Source organism: Xyrauchen texanus, chromosome 24 (genome assembly GCF_025860055.1).
Source record: "Xyrauchen texanus isolate HMW12.3.18 chromosome 24, RBS_HiC_50CHRs, whole genome shotgun sequence".
Taxonomy (NCBI): Eukaryota; Metazoa; Chordata; class Actinopteri; order Cypriniformes; family Catostomidae; genus Xyrauchen; species Xyrauchen texanus.
In genome coordinates, this window is record NC_068299.1 from 11088766 (window position 1) to 11106971 (window position 18206).

At 36.4% G+C, this 18206-nt stretch overlaps 1 protein-coding gene across 4 annotated transcripts in view; it reads right to left on the bottom strand.

The window, feature by feature from the left end:
* The window catches only part of LOC127617651 (proteasome activator complex subunit 4A), a 47829-nt gene extending 34447 nt beyond the window's left edge, over nt 1–13382 (bottom strand). For 2 of the 4 annotated variants that reach the window (XM_052089671.1, XM_052089673.1), the window contains exons 1-10: nt 12886–13382; nt 11384–11524; nt 10851–10967; nt 9926–9982; nt 6025–6069; nt 4511–4660; nt 3993–4056; nt 3827–3901; nt 3515–3637; nt 3216–3308 (exon numbers count right to left, since the gene is read on the bottom strand). In XM_052089671.1, coding sequence (XP_051945631.1) covers nt 3216–3308; nt 3515–3637; nt 3827–3901; nt 3993–4056; nt 4511–4660; nt 6025–6069; nt 9926–9982; nt 10851–10967; nt 11384–11524; nt 12886–13136 — 1116 coding nt within the window. In that variant the 5' untranslated portion in view covers nt 13137–13382. Of the gene's footprint in view, nt 1–3215; nt 3309–3514; nt 3638–3826; nt 3902–3992; nt 4057–4510; nt 4661–5770; nt 5788–6024; nt 6070–9925; nt 9983–10850; nt 10968–11383; nt 11525–12885 lie in introns of those variants that run through there. The other 2 variants (XM_052089672.1, XM_052089674.1) reach the window with 2 other exon arrangements.
* Nucleotides 13383–18206: the final 4824 nt, after the last annotated feature.

Below are 18206 nucleotides of genomic sequence, written 5' to 3' on the forward strand. Positions count from 1 at the left end.
ACTGAAGCAATATGATAGTTGTATGTGAGAAAGACATCAATATTGAAGTCCTTTTGTTACCATAAATTATGCTCCATGCCCTGTAGATGGTGAAATGCACGTATTGTAGAATGTGAATAGCTAAAAACAAAAGAAGAAGAATGTAAAAGTGGAGATTTATAGTAAAAAAAGAACTCCAATATTGATCATATCACTTCTGAAGACATGGATTTAACCACAGCAGTCATATGCATTACTTTTATGTGGCCTTCAGAGTTCTGGCCACCATTCATTTGCATTGAATGGACCTACAGAGCTGAGATATTCTTCTAAAAATCTTAATTTGTGTTAAGCAGAGCAAAGAAAGTCATACACATCTGGGATGTCATGAGGGTAAATTATGAGAAATGTTTTTTTAATTTTCTAAGGAGACAAATGTGTAATTGAGCCCTGGAAGTAATAAAAGCAAACATGATTTTTGTGGATGGGTTAATAAACATTGTTGTTCTAGAGCTTGTATTGTCTTCTGTAGGCAGTTCCAACTTCTAGTTCCCTGTTTAACAAATCCATCTCCATGGGGGAGTTTGGTGGCCATTGACGTGTTCATTCCTCCCATAAAACTTTCTGTACCCTGTGATGCCCACCACAAACCACACAATTCATCTGCATCAAAGGAAGAATACTTTCTGGAGGCTTTTAAAACAAATCAGATGTTCCACAGTTACAATACACACGTCATCAACAGCAGGCCCAGAGGGGGCACAAAATATCAACACTGCAATGTGACACCAACACAAGGACAAAGCTTTCGAAACTAGATGTCTCCCTGAGACAATGAAAACATGTAACCATGGAAAAACAAGCTGCCCAGTGGTCTGTGAGATGATGTTGCTAGAAAAAGCATAGCATGCATAGTTGATAACAGCACTGTTTAAACAGACACAGCTGCAGGCTCTCGTGTCTGAGGCTTTTAAAACATTCTGGGAGAGAGATTAAAATCTGGACAGCAACTGAAGACCCATGATATGATTATAAGGACAATCAATTTGACATTCATTTTCAACAGTTTCACATTATAATGTTGTAAAACAATGTATGTTCAATAGAATCAATCACTGATATGTTGGCAAACAAACAAGTATTTTTTTGTTCTGCATGTTTTTCCAGCATTTTCCACAAGCATTGTGGCCCTCATACCTTGGTCAAATGTTATGTTTAGATTTCAATAAAGGGGTGAGGGGTATGACCAAAATCTTATACCACGGTATGTCTAATTTTTTTATCATGGTAATGTAATGATCCAGTATATCATAATATTGATATTTTGGCAAGTGTTTAGATAGATACAAATTTATAATATATTAAATAACCATGTGGAAATGCCTTTTCCCACCAGATAATCCAATTACAGTATATAGTTTACTCCACCGAGACTGCCCCGCTGTCTGTCACTGAGTCGCTGAGACAGGCGAAAGCTGAATCCAGATAATCCGTCCTGATTCTACTGGATTTATCTTCAGCCTTTGACACAGTCCACCATCAGATCTTACTCTCCACCCTCACTTTACTGGGCATCACAGGAACTGTGTTTGACTGGTTTAATTCATATGTCTCTTTTAGGTCCATCAAGGTAGCCTGGAGAGGTGAGGTGTCCAAGCCACATCAGCTACTTACTGGGGCACCTGAGCGTTCAGTGCTTGGGCCACTTCTCTTGTCTATATACACAACATCACTGGGACCATCATTCAGTTTGAATCAGGCACATGGTTTCGCTTACCACTGCTACACAGATGACACGCAGCACTACTTGTCTTCCCAGCCCAATGAAACCACAGTAATTGCTCAAATGGCTGCCTGGTTGGCAGACATCTTGGCCTGGATGAAGGAACATCCCCTGCAACTTAATCCAGCAAAGAACAAATTCCTTGTCTTTCCAGCCAACCCTGCTGTTGAACACAACATTCACCGTGCAGCTGGGTTCAACTACAGTAACGCCTTCCAAAACGGTCAGAAATATAGGGCTAACCAACGATAACAAACTACATTTCACAGACCACATCTCAAAGACCACACGATCATGTAGATTTACACTCTGCAATATTCAGGAAGATAAGACCCTTCCACTCTAAACATGCCACACAACTGCTTGTTCAGTCACTTGTCATAACTACACTGGACTACTGTAACACTCTCATTACAGGCCTCCCTGCATGTGCAATTAGACCTCTGCAAATGATCCAGAATGCAGCAGCACGTCTGGTCTTTAATGAACCAAATAGAGCGCATGTTACCCTCATCCCTTCCCAGATGTGTATGACTATCTTTCTTCTGCTGAAGATTTTTAGAAGAAAATCTAGAATATCTCAGCTCTGTAGGTCCATTCAATGCAAGTGAATGGTGGCCAGAACTCTGAAGGTCAAAAAATAATATAAAGAAATCATAAAAGTAATCCATATGACTCCTTTGGTTAAATCCAAGTCTTAAGAAGTGATACAACTGGTGTCAGTGAGAAACAGATAAATACTCTTTTTTATTTTTTTTACTATAAATCTCCATTTTCACATTCAGATTCTTCTTCCTTTTTTTTTTTAGCAATTCACATTCTTCGTGCATAATACCACCTATAGGGCAGGGAGGAGAATTTATAATGAAAGAAAAAAAACTTTGACCTCTTTCTCAGTCAAACATATGTTTGGTGAAGGGCATTTTAAAGACATGGATTTAACCACTAGAGTAGTGAGAATGACTTTAACGCTGCCTTTATGTGCTTTTTGGAGCTTCAAAGTTCTGTCCACTATTCACTTGCATAGAATGGACCAACAGAGCTGATATATTCATAAACAAAATCTTCATTTGTGTTCTGCAGAAGATAGAAATTCATACACATCCAAGGTGGCAAAATTGTGAGAAAATGATGAGAGAATTTTCATTTTTGACTCTAAATTGGACTCTAGATTGGATAAGCCACATTCCAAGCTTTTGTAAAATAGTCAATTTGCTTAATTCTTTATATTATTGTGGCAAGTTGCGACATTGCACAGCAACTGTAAACAACTAAACTTTTGTGTTTTGAAATCCCTGTAGGTCTTGGGGACACATAACATTGTGCATTTTAAGATTTTCATGTTTATTTGTCGTTCTTGTAGTAATAATGTACCATGTACCATCATAGTGCCCAGCCATTTTTCAATACATGCACACTAGTCATTATGAGAGCTCTCTATTGTGGGACTCACCAGCCAGCGGCCATGGTTAGAAGGGTAGAAAAATGAGGCGATACTGTTGAAAAATCCACTGAGCTGGGTCTGTGTCTGCTTGCTGGGCCCTCCCTAAAATACAATTGCACTCATACATAAACCAAGATCGCCGCACATGATGAGACAATTAAAAACAGATTTCTGCTTACGATCCACAATAGATCATGTCAAAAAGATCCAAATTGATTACACAATTGGTTTCATCACAGAATTAAAGGCATGTCAATCGCAATTAAAAGCAAATTTTTCAAAGGGAGGTGCGGAAATTTTACACTGACCAGCAAAGCAGAAATCCAGATGACCACATGACTGATGTCGTAAGCATTTGTCAAATATCTGGACACCAGCATCTGACTAGAGCCCACAGGAAGATTAAGACTTCTAAGGATCCTAGTGAATATCTGCAAACAAATGTAAGAATGTGAGAAACACGATATAAAAGATTTACAAAGTATCATGCGCTCTTGAACACTGAATCAGATCTGGACTGAATGGCCTACAGTGCACATGAGTGTTAACAAAAAGAAACCTTATGATACTGAAAACGGACAGTCCCTTCACAGCAAGTATCAAACAGGTGACCATCTCACCTTGGGTATATATGGGTCCCAGTCTATGTAACCAATGTTGTCATTTGCCAGTCTTGCAAAAAGACTGACAAGATGCTGGAACAGAAAAAACAAGAGGTTAATACTGATACTGTGACATCACTGAGGTTGCACAGAAATCCACAGTTCAAAGATCAGTTATACTCACCACTTCCCAGCTTGGAAGATTCTGCACAGACACCCAGAGCTTGATTAAGTCATCAAACCAAAGTCTGTAGACACACAAACGTCTTCACTAAATATCCATTTATGTGACAGAAAGTTACAAGACGACCATGAATTCAATTTATATTATCTTTAGGAAGACCATATCCTTATCAAACTTTTACATCCTCTATTTTGTATGTTTTAAGTGAAATATGAGGTGATGTAAAACAAAGTAAATCAAATACAAGATTTCTGTATTGGTTGCAGGCTGAAGTAGTAAGGAAAACATTTTTTTGTCAAACTACATTATATTATACTCCTTTCAAAATGAAACACCAAATATATTCATTATTTTATAATTCTTTATCACTATATATCATCCCTGACCATCTAATCTGTTTAAAGCATTATTCATGATATAGTCTATTTAATTCAGTCCAATAGACAGGTGAATGGTAGTGACTGTGAGAGGTAAAGCAGAATGTAAGTGTGTCTTAATGTGGTTCAGGCAGTGCTCACTTGAAGCCCTTTTCATGCAGCTCTAGGGGGAGAGTGGTGGGAAGGAACAGCTCAAAATATCCCATCGCCTTCTGCATGGTGACATCAAATGGACACATCAGAGGTTTCCACTCATCCAGCATCTCCTGTGTGGCTGATTCAGGGAAATATCTGTGCATACATACACACACGCATACTTACTTGGCTATGTAAATGTGGACATACCATAGACTGGCTTGTATCTGAATGCCCTGTGAAACTGTAAGCTGCATAAACAAGCACTAGTTAAAGTGCTTTCATAAAAGGATTATAGTCCATCAGTCTTAGTCTCTTAAAGACTCTGAACATATACAGTTATTCACAACTCACATTGGTTCCAGTCAGTCATCAACTGGCCAACTCATTATCAATCTGAAAATAGTGTCTTATCTTCACATTCTAAGAGTATGGCCTTCACTGACAAGACTCATAATGACCTTTCCTATAATCCCAGATGAGCCAGAGAGGAGCTTTTAGCATGCAGCCTCACATGGACTCACCCATGATAACTTCCACATGGTTGCTGGAGACTCGAAGTCTAAAATGACTGTTCTAAAGTGGAAATAAAGCCATTACACCATTAAGAATGTCTTTGCCCCTGTCTTTTCATTTCTCTTAGAAATGTTAAAATAACCACTATAAAAGTAGGCAGTATTGCACAATCTTATCCCAATTACAATAATCTACTGTTGGATCTACTGTTGGAGGATATTACTATTCTCTCTGACCTCATGTTGAAGTGGGATAGGACTGATCCTGGGTCACTTCTGTCTTCCAGAGACAGGAAACACCCATAAAGCCAAATTAGGATGATAACTAGAGTTACTGAATATAGTGCTGTGAGTTTGAAAATGTTTGGGGTTTAAAAAAAGCTAATATCTGACATTATGTATTTCAAAATATAATGCAAATCTCCTAGCACTGCATCAAAGCATGCTTATCTATGTAATGAAGTAATATAAAAATCTATATAATAACAAATAAAAATGTAATTTAAAGTATTTAAATAAATGTACCTAAAGGGGTGTTTTCATAAGGAATTCAATTTTATTTAAGCAATCACATCACTTAAGAAGAGATTCATTTAACCACTAGAGTCATATGAATGACGTTTATGCTGACTGTCTATGATTTTTGGAGCTTCAGATGTCTGATCACTTGCATTTTAAGGACCTACTGAGCGGAGATATATTTTTATTTTTATTCAAATGTGTTCTGCTGAAGAAAGAAAGTCATACACACCTGGGATATCATGAGGGTGAGCAGATAACAGAATTTTCATTCTTGGGTGAACTAGCCCTTTAAATGTCATATCATACAAGAGGTAAACAAATAAAGTAAAGTGTGTGAGGCTCAGAGCCTTTTGGTTACAGTGCCCATTGATTTGAATATGTTTTTCAATTGTTGTAAATTTGCAACGATTTAAGTAATACTACTAGTATCTGCATGAAGATATTCATCTGCCACAACAAAATGAAACAGAAGAATGTACTTACGGCCTGCAGTTCTTGATTAAGGCCTTTAAAACTGCTTCCACTGAGCTGCAAATGGAAAAGACACATTCAAGTGACTAACTGCACTTTCCATTGTAAACATTTCTACTATGAACAAGGTCAACACACTAGTGCTTTTAGTTAGTTGCAATTCATGCATTACAAATCTCTCTTTTCATACACCCATCTTAATATCTACCATAAGGGAAAGCTCTGGTGAGGCCAGTGGCAGAGGAAATTGGGAAATTTACATTTAAATTTATGCATTTGGCAGACGATTTTATCCAAAGCGACTTACAGTGCACTTATTACAGGGACAATCCCCACGGAGCAACCTGGAGTTAAGTGCCTTGCTCAAGGACCCAATGGTGGTGGCTGTGGGGATCGAACCAGCGACCTTCTGATTAACAGTTATGTGCTTTAGCCACTACGCCACCACCACTCCACTTGAGTCTTTAGTTTATTGGGTTAGTTGTCTTTGATCAAAGCTGTGCATAGTTGGACATATTGGGGTCTGACTGGCCAACTGTGACCTAAATGCTGTTTAGAAGCAGACCAACAAGGCTCTTTTTAAGTTGTATAAATACCCTTATCCTGCATCTAATGTGCATGGATTAATTCATGAAATTCTGACCTTCAAAACCAACACATCAAATCACATTCACCACATGATGAAACCCAACAAACACATGCACCATAAATTACAGCTAAATGTAAACAAGCCTTTCAGTGTCACCAAAAACTGCAGATAAATGACACCCAGACAAGGCCACTGAATCTGATTGCTTTTGTTTTTAAATGGGCCAAAGTAATCTTTCACCTTGGCTCAGAAAGAGGAAAGAATGTGACCTTCAGCCCATGTAGTGGGAGCCAACAAGGACACTGGAGTATCAGATGTCTGAGGAGCGGATGCCACAAACAGACTGAACACTCAAGAACAATTTACAATACAATAATGTGTTGGCATGCCACTGAATTGTGTGAGAGCGGACAGAAGGGACCCGCTAACAGCATTGGGTTGGACAATTTAAGTCCAACAGCCTGTGTCAAGGTGCCAGTGTTTTTTGCAATGTGACATGCATCATATTTGTCCAAGGTACACTCAGTAGTTTTTCATCATAAAACGTTTTATAGAAAAAGAAATTAAAAGAAATATTCCGGGTTCAATAAATTTAAGCTCAATCAACAAAAGCTCAATTACCACAAAAATTACTTCGACTTGTCCCTCCTTTTCTTTTAAAAGAAAAAGCAAAAATTCGGGTTACAGTGGGGCACTTACAATGGAAGTGAATGCGGCGAAGTTTTGAACGTTAAAATACTCACTGTTTTAAAAGTACAGGAGCAAGATGTAAACAATATCCATGTTAACCCTCTGGGGTCTGAGGGTGTTTTGGGCCCTGGAGAAGTTTTGACATGCCTTGATATTTGTGCTTTTTTCAGTTGCTTAAAAACCATATTAATGGCTAAAGTCTGATAACGCTGTATTCAGCACAAACTGGGCTACAATAATATGTGAGCAACATGTATGGACAGGTTTGTATTTTTGAGAAAATAATGTTTATGCATGGTTTTTGAAAAAACGAAAATTTTAAGTCACTGAAATAAGGCCATATAACACATACTAAACATACTAAACATTTGACTTTTGAGAACTGGATCTTGTAGCCTAGAGTTTTGCTACAAAATGATGTGAAAATCATCCTGATCTCTCATTCATACAAAACAATATAGTCATTTAACTTTTGTGTGACAATTTTAGAGCTGAATGGTAATATGCGAGGAGGCGTGAACGATCATGAATATCGATGAGATTCACACATGAGGACACTCCTCTGGGCCCATCAATGAGGAATGTGACAGAAAGAGAATGAATGTGAGGAGACTTAATGATCAAAATCAAGTTTTAAGTTAAAAGAAGTAATCTGACTATATATTTTCTTTACATAAAGACTTTACTTAATTTTAGACCTACACTACCATTAAAAGAAGTCTCTTCTGCTCACCAAGACTGCGTTTATTTGATCCAAAATACATATGATAATAAGCTGATTTTCTAATATGGGCATATTTAAAGTGCATTTTAACCTGAACACATATTTGCAAGCAGAAGCTTTGTTGATGATAACGAGTCAGCATAAACACATAAAAATAATATGAATGTTAGATTATATTTTAATATCATATTACATATCATATTTATATCATACAGCATACAATGTAAATAACAACATTTACATGTAACTAAAACTTGCCTATTAGGACATGTCAATACTTTGAATGTCAAATGTCAAACTTTGAATCCTGTCTGGAAACAGTCCCACTAGTAAAATATGTACATGTTTATATAAAATAGCATGTCAGCTAATGAAAACTAAATGACTTACTCGTTTGAAATTGTATCCTCTGCTGGAACAAATCTCTCTTCAAAATACAAATGTCCACCTCTTCGTCTGAGAAAAATGTTAACTCTTCCTTAATAGCCAAGAGTTTGATCGCCTGTGTATCGTTACAAGCACGCAGAAAAGTTGAGTTGTGTTTGTTTACATCAAATCTCGCAGTCGGGGGCGTGTACTTTTCCCTTGATCGCCTCAGCACATTAGCGTATGAATGGCGCGCTCTGCTGGTGGGTGGGATCACATTACAGATAATGAGATGGACCGGTAAAAACTGTACATTGCTTTGTTTCAAACAGATTGTATTGCAGGAGAATATTTGTTTTAAATTTGAATTGTTTTATTTAAAAGTAGACATTTTAAGCTTTCTTTAGACATATGTTTCATGTTTGTGTGAGAAGAATTCGCGGAGTTTAAGTTAATTTTAGTGACGTGTTTCTGAAATATGATCGTGAACACAGAGACTGCTGAAAGCTTACCCTTTTTATTTTATTTATTTAAAAAAAAACACACAAGGTTTTGATGTTAATATGAGTGTACACAAAAAAAGAAGACCCTCTATAGTTTATAATCATGTATTGATTGTATTTATATGACCATAAATGACGGAGTATTTTAAGTCTATGTTACTGCTATGTGAAAAAAAACAGCAAAACGCGCTGGCGCGTTTGCCGACCCCAGGGGGGTTAAAATAATTTTAGAGTGATAAAAATCGCTTACCAACCTTTTCTGTGTAAAGTTATAGCCAATTTTACGTTACCATGATGATGTAATGTCAACAAACCCTAAAATGACTTAAACAAATGTACAGCTCAAGTAATACATGAGATTTAACAAATGAAATAATGCAAGTGCTTTTATAAAATTACAAGCTTCACATTTCTGCCTTTAAACGCTCCAAAAATAGTTTAGTATACCTCATTGTAACCTTGATTTTGTATTTTTTTTGTTTTTAAAGAAAAGGAGGGACAAATTAAAATAATTTTCTGTGTTAATCAACATTATGCCAAAAATGCTGTCGATTAAGCTTAACTTGTATTGAACCCGGAATATTCCTTTAAAATTTCATTGGATATATATATATATAAAATGATATACACCCAAATGAGATGAAGACCACTCATATCTGTTGCCTAAATACAAAATCAATCATAATAATAACAATAAAAAGAATGTTTACTTTATAAAATTATTTTCCAAGGAGTTTTACAATTCATTATAGTACATCAAAACAAAACAAGAAAAATCAAACCATATACTGTAAAAACAAACACAACCTATGTACATTTTAAAGACACAATGCAATGAAGCCTGATGCCATATATATATATAAAGAAATACAGACGGCTTCAATGTAAAGCATCCAATAAACAAAAACTTCATGCATCCACACCAATAGGAGTCAGTATAAAGTCAAACATCACCAGAATGAAAAACAGCCAACAAAATGTAAACAAAAAAATTACTGAGTGCACCTTTAATATATTGACACAAAGTAACATGGTTCTTACCACCTCTGAGCAAGTTTAACGATTAAGTACTTAGAGGAAGAGCGTGGCCGCAGAGAACTGAACATGAAAGGGAAAGAAAACACAGGTACACTCTCAGCACTTCCTCCTTATTATGCCAACATTTCTTTATGTGATGCTTAACATCAGCACCAGTGCTAAGAACTAAGAGGACAGAGCATGCCACCTGTGACAGGCAAGCAGCTGGAATGGACGTTATTAAGGTGACTGCATGTAAGTAATTGTTGAAACACGTGTTGTTGGTAAGCCTGTTTTAAACAGTAGATATACAGATGCATATAACAAAGGAAGATAAGATTTTTAGAAAAATATCTCTGCTCTATAGGTCCATAGAATGCAAGTGAATGGCTCCAAAATACTCCTAAAGGCAGCAAAAAGGTAATCTATAAAACTCAAAATGTAACTCCTTTTTCACTGTACACCTTGCCATTGCAGTCTCTAGGCACAAACATTATTTCAAGCTTGATTACACTTCCTAGTGCTTGATGCATGTGAAGAGCGCTAGATGGTGCTAGGGAGCAGATGTCAAGATTTATAGTTAAAAAAAGTGTTACATTTTAGTCTGTTTTCACTCAAAACCAATTCGATCCCTGGATTAAAACACTTGAGTCTTATGGATTAATTTTATGCAGCCTTTATTTGCTTTTTGGAGCTTCAACGTTTTAGTCACCATTCACTTGCATTGTATGGACCTACAAAGCGGAGATATTCTTCTAAAAATCTTTGTTTATGTTCTGCAGAATACAGAAAGTCGTACATATCTGGGATGGCATGAGGGTGAGTAAATGATGAAAGAATATTCATTTTTGGGTGAACTATTCCTTTAAAGGGATAGATAGATATTGCTGCTGTAATCCACTTTTCAATAATGTCCCTGTTGAACAGTTTGAATGGGAAATGCATGTACCTGGGAAACCAGTTCAGGCCGAGGTGCTCTGTCTTTGAGTACAAGATCCTGTCCTGCAGCTCGTACAGGGGTCGCCATGGCAATTCCAAATCCTCCCTTGAAAGCAGCTCTTTCTTCCTGGAAGACAAAACAATTTAAATGGAACTATTGTTTTGCTACTACTTTTTATTCACAAATCATGCAGCAGTATAATGTGAATATTGTCACGGCTAATACGGTAGTCCCTGACATTTAAAGTCAATCAACATCCAGGACTGTAACCGTCCATTTTTTTTTTTTACCTGTAGAAGTGCATTTACTACATGTATGTACAGATTAATAATTTGTCAACATTAATAACAATTTTGAACAGCAGACTATATAGTAAATGTGATATTAGACTAAATAAAAGTGAAGCCAGGCCCATTGGTGGGGTAAATGAGCTTTAACAGGTTAATGATAGAATAATAATAGAATATTTTGCCACATCTATAGGCATGGCTAAATAATTTTCAGATTACTACAGAAATGCCCAAGTAAAATATCAATATTACTTCAGAAGGCTGATGAGGAGACGGGCGAAGCTCTGCATCATGCTGATCTCCAGTTTGGGAATGGTGACCAGCTCGTAGACCAGCTTGACAAAGAGCACATGGTCCTCTTTGCTGAATTTCCTCCCATATAATCGCATGTACCTGAAAGACAAGGAAGGATTTTTGGAGGTTAAGTATTCAAATTATAATTTAAAGAAATTGTATCTTTTAATGATTAAAAGAAACATTTTAATTTGGATTGCCCTTTAAATGATGTCAACTTGGATATACTTGCTAAAAGTTATAAACGATACCTTAAAATAAATAATTTTAATGACATGATTTAGGTCAAGCTGTTGAAGCTTGCTTTCCATTGAAAAGGAAGTTGACTCCTGTCTGACCTGACACAAAAGCTTAAAATAGGTCAGACCTGGATAGCAACATTTCCATGCTTGGGCTGGCAATGCTTGTGGTTTGCTAAGAGTGTGTTTTGGGATGTTCTCTAGATTGGCTTTGATGAAGCACGAACTGTCCTAAAAACCTAACCTTTGCACACACATAGTCCACAGCCAGCACAAACACTGAGGCCAAAACTAAGGTCATCTGAGGATCTTCAAACATGGGAATGGCATGAATGCTGGGTTTAAAGTGTAGATAGTCAAACTGGAGAGATTTAGAGAACTCAGAAACTTTCATTGAGAGTGATTGTGATTTTTACTGCTGTAATCCACAAGTTCCATTAATATTTTTCCATGGAATAATGTAGTGTCTTGTTTTACCCATATTCTCGGATGAAACTAAGTACAGTATTTCTGTGCATGTTTGTTTACTATTTACAGAGCCCTGTATTGCATCTCATAGTCACACGTTGTCTGACATCAGTGACAGTTTGTGCTTGTTGTGCTCTTGAAATAGCACTGAGTGGGGAAAACAAGTCATTTTGCAATGGAAAAAATAGGGCTTGTTACAATCTAGTCAATTCCTTTGCTTAATGAAGGATCCAAATGACTGCTTCTTTTAAATATCATACGGTTTAAACAATCAAAACATCCTGCTGGCGAAGTAAACTATTTTTATGTCAATAATCGGTAATCATTTATTAAAAACTATTAACATCAACAAGGTAACCGATAACCCCAGTGTAAAATCTCGTACATGCATCATTATCAAAGCGATCACATTTCACACCCTATAGTTTTTCTTTGTTTGAACAATGACACATAAGTGTAAATAAATGACAGTGAAACAAAGTCATTCATTGCGCATGCGCGGCACCAGTCAGGGCTCTTCTCTATTTAAAACGTAGCTATTTTTACCTGCTTTATCCTGCTAAATACAAAGGGGTCATTCAGTGCTTCCTCTAACAGTGAATTTAAATATGAACATCACATTTTCAAGTTATGTCAAGATGGAAAATGGCATTTATTAAGATTATGATTAATTATCTTACAAACACTAGTAACAAAACAAAACATACGGGTGAGTTCAGGATAAAGTTGGATGAACCTCGTGGATGTACTTACGTGGAAAGTTTCCTCGTCCAGAATAAGACACCTGGCCATATCTCTCTGAGCTGGACGGCTCGGCCGAGGTTTCCTTTGATTTGTGCCAAGATTTCATTGGACTCCTCGTCTAATTTGTTCTTGTAAGGCAGAAGCTTGTTGTAAACTATATCTTTTTGAGGAACAAACCCCAATAGTTCGAATGCCTCCTTTTTCATATTACACTCCCCCAAATGTGGCTCCTCCACTTCGATTATATTAGAAACAGTCATGAAAAAAAATTAAATAAATATATATATATCTTTCAAATAGAGATGAGCTTCTGAGATGGAAAGATAATTATTTTACAATTACAGAATTACTGTAAACGTAAAAACCACAATATAGTACTGATATCTTGTTGGAAGACGCGCACTATCATCGGTCACACCGTTTCTGAAGTCTCGGAAAAAATTTTTTTGCACTTCTTTTAAGGACAGCTTGTCATGCATCGTACTTCCATACGGGCGCTCCATGTATTTGTTTCCCTTCAGTCACACATGCTGCAACTCCACCCTCCTCACTGTGCGTCACTTCCACCTGACCGCGTGAGTGCACAATATGGTGCGCACGCATTTTTTGTTGCTATATACAAATAGTACAATAAAAAAAATTACAATAAATAAAAAAACAACAACAACAATAATAATAGTATACGGTGTATAGGCTCAGATCCAAGAAGATAGTATTAAGACTTGTCACTGTTGTCGGGACAACAAATCCTACGTATCCTACTATGGAGACGGCAGTGCTCATGACTGTGAATTGCCTCAGGCCGATGTTTTTTAACAACATTGATTCTAACTGGGAAAATAGGTTCTGTAAAAGAGGTTTTTAATAAAAACTTTTTTAGGACTGTATTGTTTTTAAATTGGGATATTAGGTGTGAAGTAGACCTATCATTTTTAAATGTTAAGCCTTTGTGGACAATCTCATATACAAAATGCATGGTTACTACTTCAGAAACTAGCTTTTGGCGTTTCTGTCTTTATATACATTTATTTTAGGATTCTTGTGTTCTACCTAAAAAACGGAATTTTATTTAATTATTATCTATTTTTATTTATTTTTTTGCAAATATTTATTGATTCATTGAACTGTTCAGGAGTGTTATCTGAATGTGTTTTATTTAATTATGAATTTATTTGTGTTTTTATATTTGTAATTTTTTGTCATTTATTTGTATAGTTTTTATTTGTAATTTTGCTTTATTTCATGTATTCAGTTTTTATGTAATGTTTTATAAGGCTAACTCTCCTGTACTGTTCATAAATAATACAAATAAAACCCAACAACATATACAATAACAACAACATTCTACTGTAATGTTTTGGTTTTGAAAATTAATATTGTTATGCTGCTTTGCGCCCTTCCTATAGGAATGTCTTTATAAACCTATACCATAGTAGGAGTCGTAAATTATTTTCTCAATGTGGCAACAAATCTCGATATGACACAGCTGACACATAAAAAAACAAGAAATCGTATTCTGTTGACTTTAACATTGTTTACTTTCAAAATAATAAAATGTATTTATGATTATTGGTTAATTAGGAATTTATTTTTGTTGTAATTAAGCAGGTAGTAGCTTTATTACTGTGTCATGATTGCGCACCCATTACGATCTGTTGACATCTGTGCCCACGTGTGATTACTCAAGAGCGCAGTCATTGGATCTGTAAACAAGAAGGCCTTAAAAAGCCCCTCGGAAGGTCAGCAAGTTTATAAGAAGACACGTGAGCCTGTGCACATATGACTGGTCTTTCCATTTAGATCTACAGTAGCTATAAAGTTCAGCAGATTTGTTTTCATCACAAAACAGGTACGTGGTGTGATGCTGATCAAAAAAAGTCTACAATCCTTATGCCAGAGTTGAGAAGAGTTGACAACAATCACTTTTAATCATGTAACCATTTATCACTGTATTTGATTGCGCCAGAAAACAAGGTATTACTTTATTAAATACGGTAATTTATAAAATTTTATTACAATAAAATTTCAAGCGTTTCAGTAAGGTAAAAATTTATTATTATTATTATTATTATTATTATGTTTATATTTATAAATTTGCTTTTAACACACATTCACATACATACAGGATTTACAGGGAAAATAAATATTTTCCAGTAGAGGTCGTCATTGTACAAATAATTTACTTGCCTCTGTAACACATTCACAAAATGTTCTAGCCTAGTTATTTCCCTTGACAATTATGCGAGAGTGCATTATTGTTGAGTTCATTCATCCATTTGCAGTCAGTGATGTTCTTTATTCAGCATCCCCCAATTCACTGACCTAGTGTGCTAGTCAAGCTGTTCCTTAAAGGGATAGTTCATCCAAAAATGAAAATGTTCTCATCATGTACTCACCCTCATGCCTTCCCAGTTGTGTATGACTTTCTTTCTTCTACTGAACACAAACAAAGGTTTTTAGAGGAAAGTCTCAGCTCTGTTGGTCCATTCTATGCAAGTGAATGTGACCAGAACTTTGAAGCTCCAAAAAGGACATAAAGGCAGCATAAAAGTAATCCATACGAATCCAGTGGTTTAATCCATATCCTCTAAAGATATGTGATAAGTGTGTATGAGAAAATGATCAATATTTAAATCCTTTTTAACTATAAATTCTCCTCTCTGCCCAGTAGGTGGCGATATGCACAAAACATGCAAATTGCCAACAACAAACAAAGAAGAAGGTGAAAGTGGAGATTTATAAGCTGTGTCTCCTTTTGAAGCCTGCATGTTAGCTAGGACATGTCATTTGAAGGCTGCCGTATACAGAGCGTCCTTCTTAAAACAAGCCCCATTTAAATGAGACGGCCTTGGTAGGACAAATGGAAACAGAACGTATCATGGTTGCTATGACAACACGCCTCTCTTTAACGTGTGAGTGCTTCGAGTGACAAGGGAAGTGTCTTTGGAAGGGAGTGTTTGAGGTACATTTTAGGATATTTATAATGAGAAAAGACAATAGATTTTACGGTTGTATATTTAGTCTATAATACTTTATTTTAATTATATGTTACTATTATTATACATAATTTTATACTCTGCACCCATCTACTGAGGTACTTCAACTCGGGAATTAACATCGCTTGAACATCATATTTTTGGGCAAATTGGTATAATTTTTTTCAGACAAATGATGTTCATTTCCATTGAAGCAAAGAAGGGTTGTGAGTTCCCACGATGAATACACCGAAGTGCATCCTCCGAAGTGTCCTACTCGCTTTTCTGAAACGAATCAGCCTTGATGACGTATTCGGCCAACAAATGCAACCTCCGGAGGACTCGAGACACAGCTATAGTAAAAAACATTAAAAAAATACTTAAATATTTATGTTTCTCACCCACACCTATTATATCTCTACTGAATTCATGGATTTAACCACTTGCATGGGTTACTTTTATGCTGCCTTATGTGCTTTTTGGAGCTTCAAAGTTCTGGCCACCATTAACACGATTGAATGGACCTACAGACCTGAGATATTCTTCTAAAAATCTTCATTTGTGTTCAGCAGAAGAAAGTCATACACATCTGGTGAGTAAATGATGAGAGAATTATAATTTTTGGGTGAACTATTCCTTTAACATGGTTTTAGTACAAAGTCATGTATACTAACAACTGATAAGACTGAATGTGTTTATTTTTACCAGTTAGACCATTAATATAAGATGTCCTCAGACTTAAGAAAATAACTATTTGTCATTTTTGACAGAGGTATCTGTTTCATCTTTAAATAAACAGTCAGTGACTATTTTTCCATGTTTTGTCCATTTGTTTGGGTACACAGGCATCATGGGGGACTCAAAAAATCCTGTCTAGCAGCGGTTTAGTCACAGTGGGAGGTCTTGCTCCTGTGCTGTGAAGGCACACGCCCCCATCAGTTGGAGAATCATTCAATTCTGGAAAAACATGGGTTTTGGCTTGCCGCACCTTAGGAGGACTAATTTATGAACATCCATGTTGCTCTGTTCATTCTTTAAGACCTGACCTGATTTTAAATGATTCATTTTTAGAGTTATAACTTGATGGGCTGTACCGAACATGAACCTGATAAGGTTAATGTGCGAGTGGAGTCAGTCCAAGACTTTTCAGCACCCATGAGTCTAAGAACAAGCCTGAATGTCATAGATAAACCCTTATGTTTCAGTGTAACTGAGAAGCATTGGCAGAGCTCTCAGCTGAGTTAACTCAAGCAGTCACAAGTGCCAATGTCATAATGGTGCTGGTTTATATTCAGGAGCGGAAACAGTTTGTTACTTCCCACACAGGCTACTGAACTTCCAGCCCAGTCCAGTGGAAACTACTTTATGTTTTCACATTTACATGTGATTATCCAGAACACTGAGAGATACCCTTCCCAACATAACCAAGAATGTATGATCAGCTCCTTGACCCTTGCACTCAGACAAGCAAATATTTCTGACAGCAAACTGAAACTCAACCAGCAATGTCAAGCATATCCACAATATTTACCCAACCGGCTGTAAAATGGCAAAAATGAAAGTGCCCTTTCAGCCTTCGAAAATGCTTTAGTCTGCATTTTTCCTTTCCTTTTCTGCACTGACATAACCAAGGATGATTGCTGACATCATAATAAAGATGATTTCTATGGCCTAAAGTAAAATAACCAAAAATGTCCTTCAAGGAATGTTAGGGAGTGACAGCGTCAGTCACCATTCACTTACATTGTGTTGTTTTTTTTCCATACAATGAAATTGATTGTTGACTGAGTTTAAGTTCCTAACATCTCCTGTTGTGTTCCATGGAGGAAAAAAGTTAAATGGGTCATTAAACTATGACAGTATTTCATTTTTAGGTGAACTAATCCCAATATCCTGGCCTGGTGACAATAGTCTGTTAATGTATTTATACTGTACCTTTAAGCAAGTTTTTGGATTGTAAAATGTGCATATTTATTTCTCTTTGGTCTAACCGCATTTACAGCATATCAGTGGTATGTTGGCATCAGCTGTAGAGCAGCTGCAAGTCCCATAATGCCAATTGGTGTTTTATAGTGGACTTTGGGATCAGAAAAGACTTGGAACCTTTAAAACGCAAGAAAAAAGAGGGTCAAAATTTGTGATGGGATTACAAAGGCCAATGGAAATGCAAAAAGGCGTCTACAAATGCGATGTAAACCATGGGAAAGAATGTAGCTGGATAATGTCTGTACAGTATGTTGTTGAGGGATGTTTGTTCAACAGTCATCTTTGTATGGAGCCATTCAATATTGTTATAATATTTTCGCATTCAAACTGAATCCACCCGTTGGGGGTTATTTTTAATGCTTTACGTTT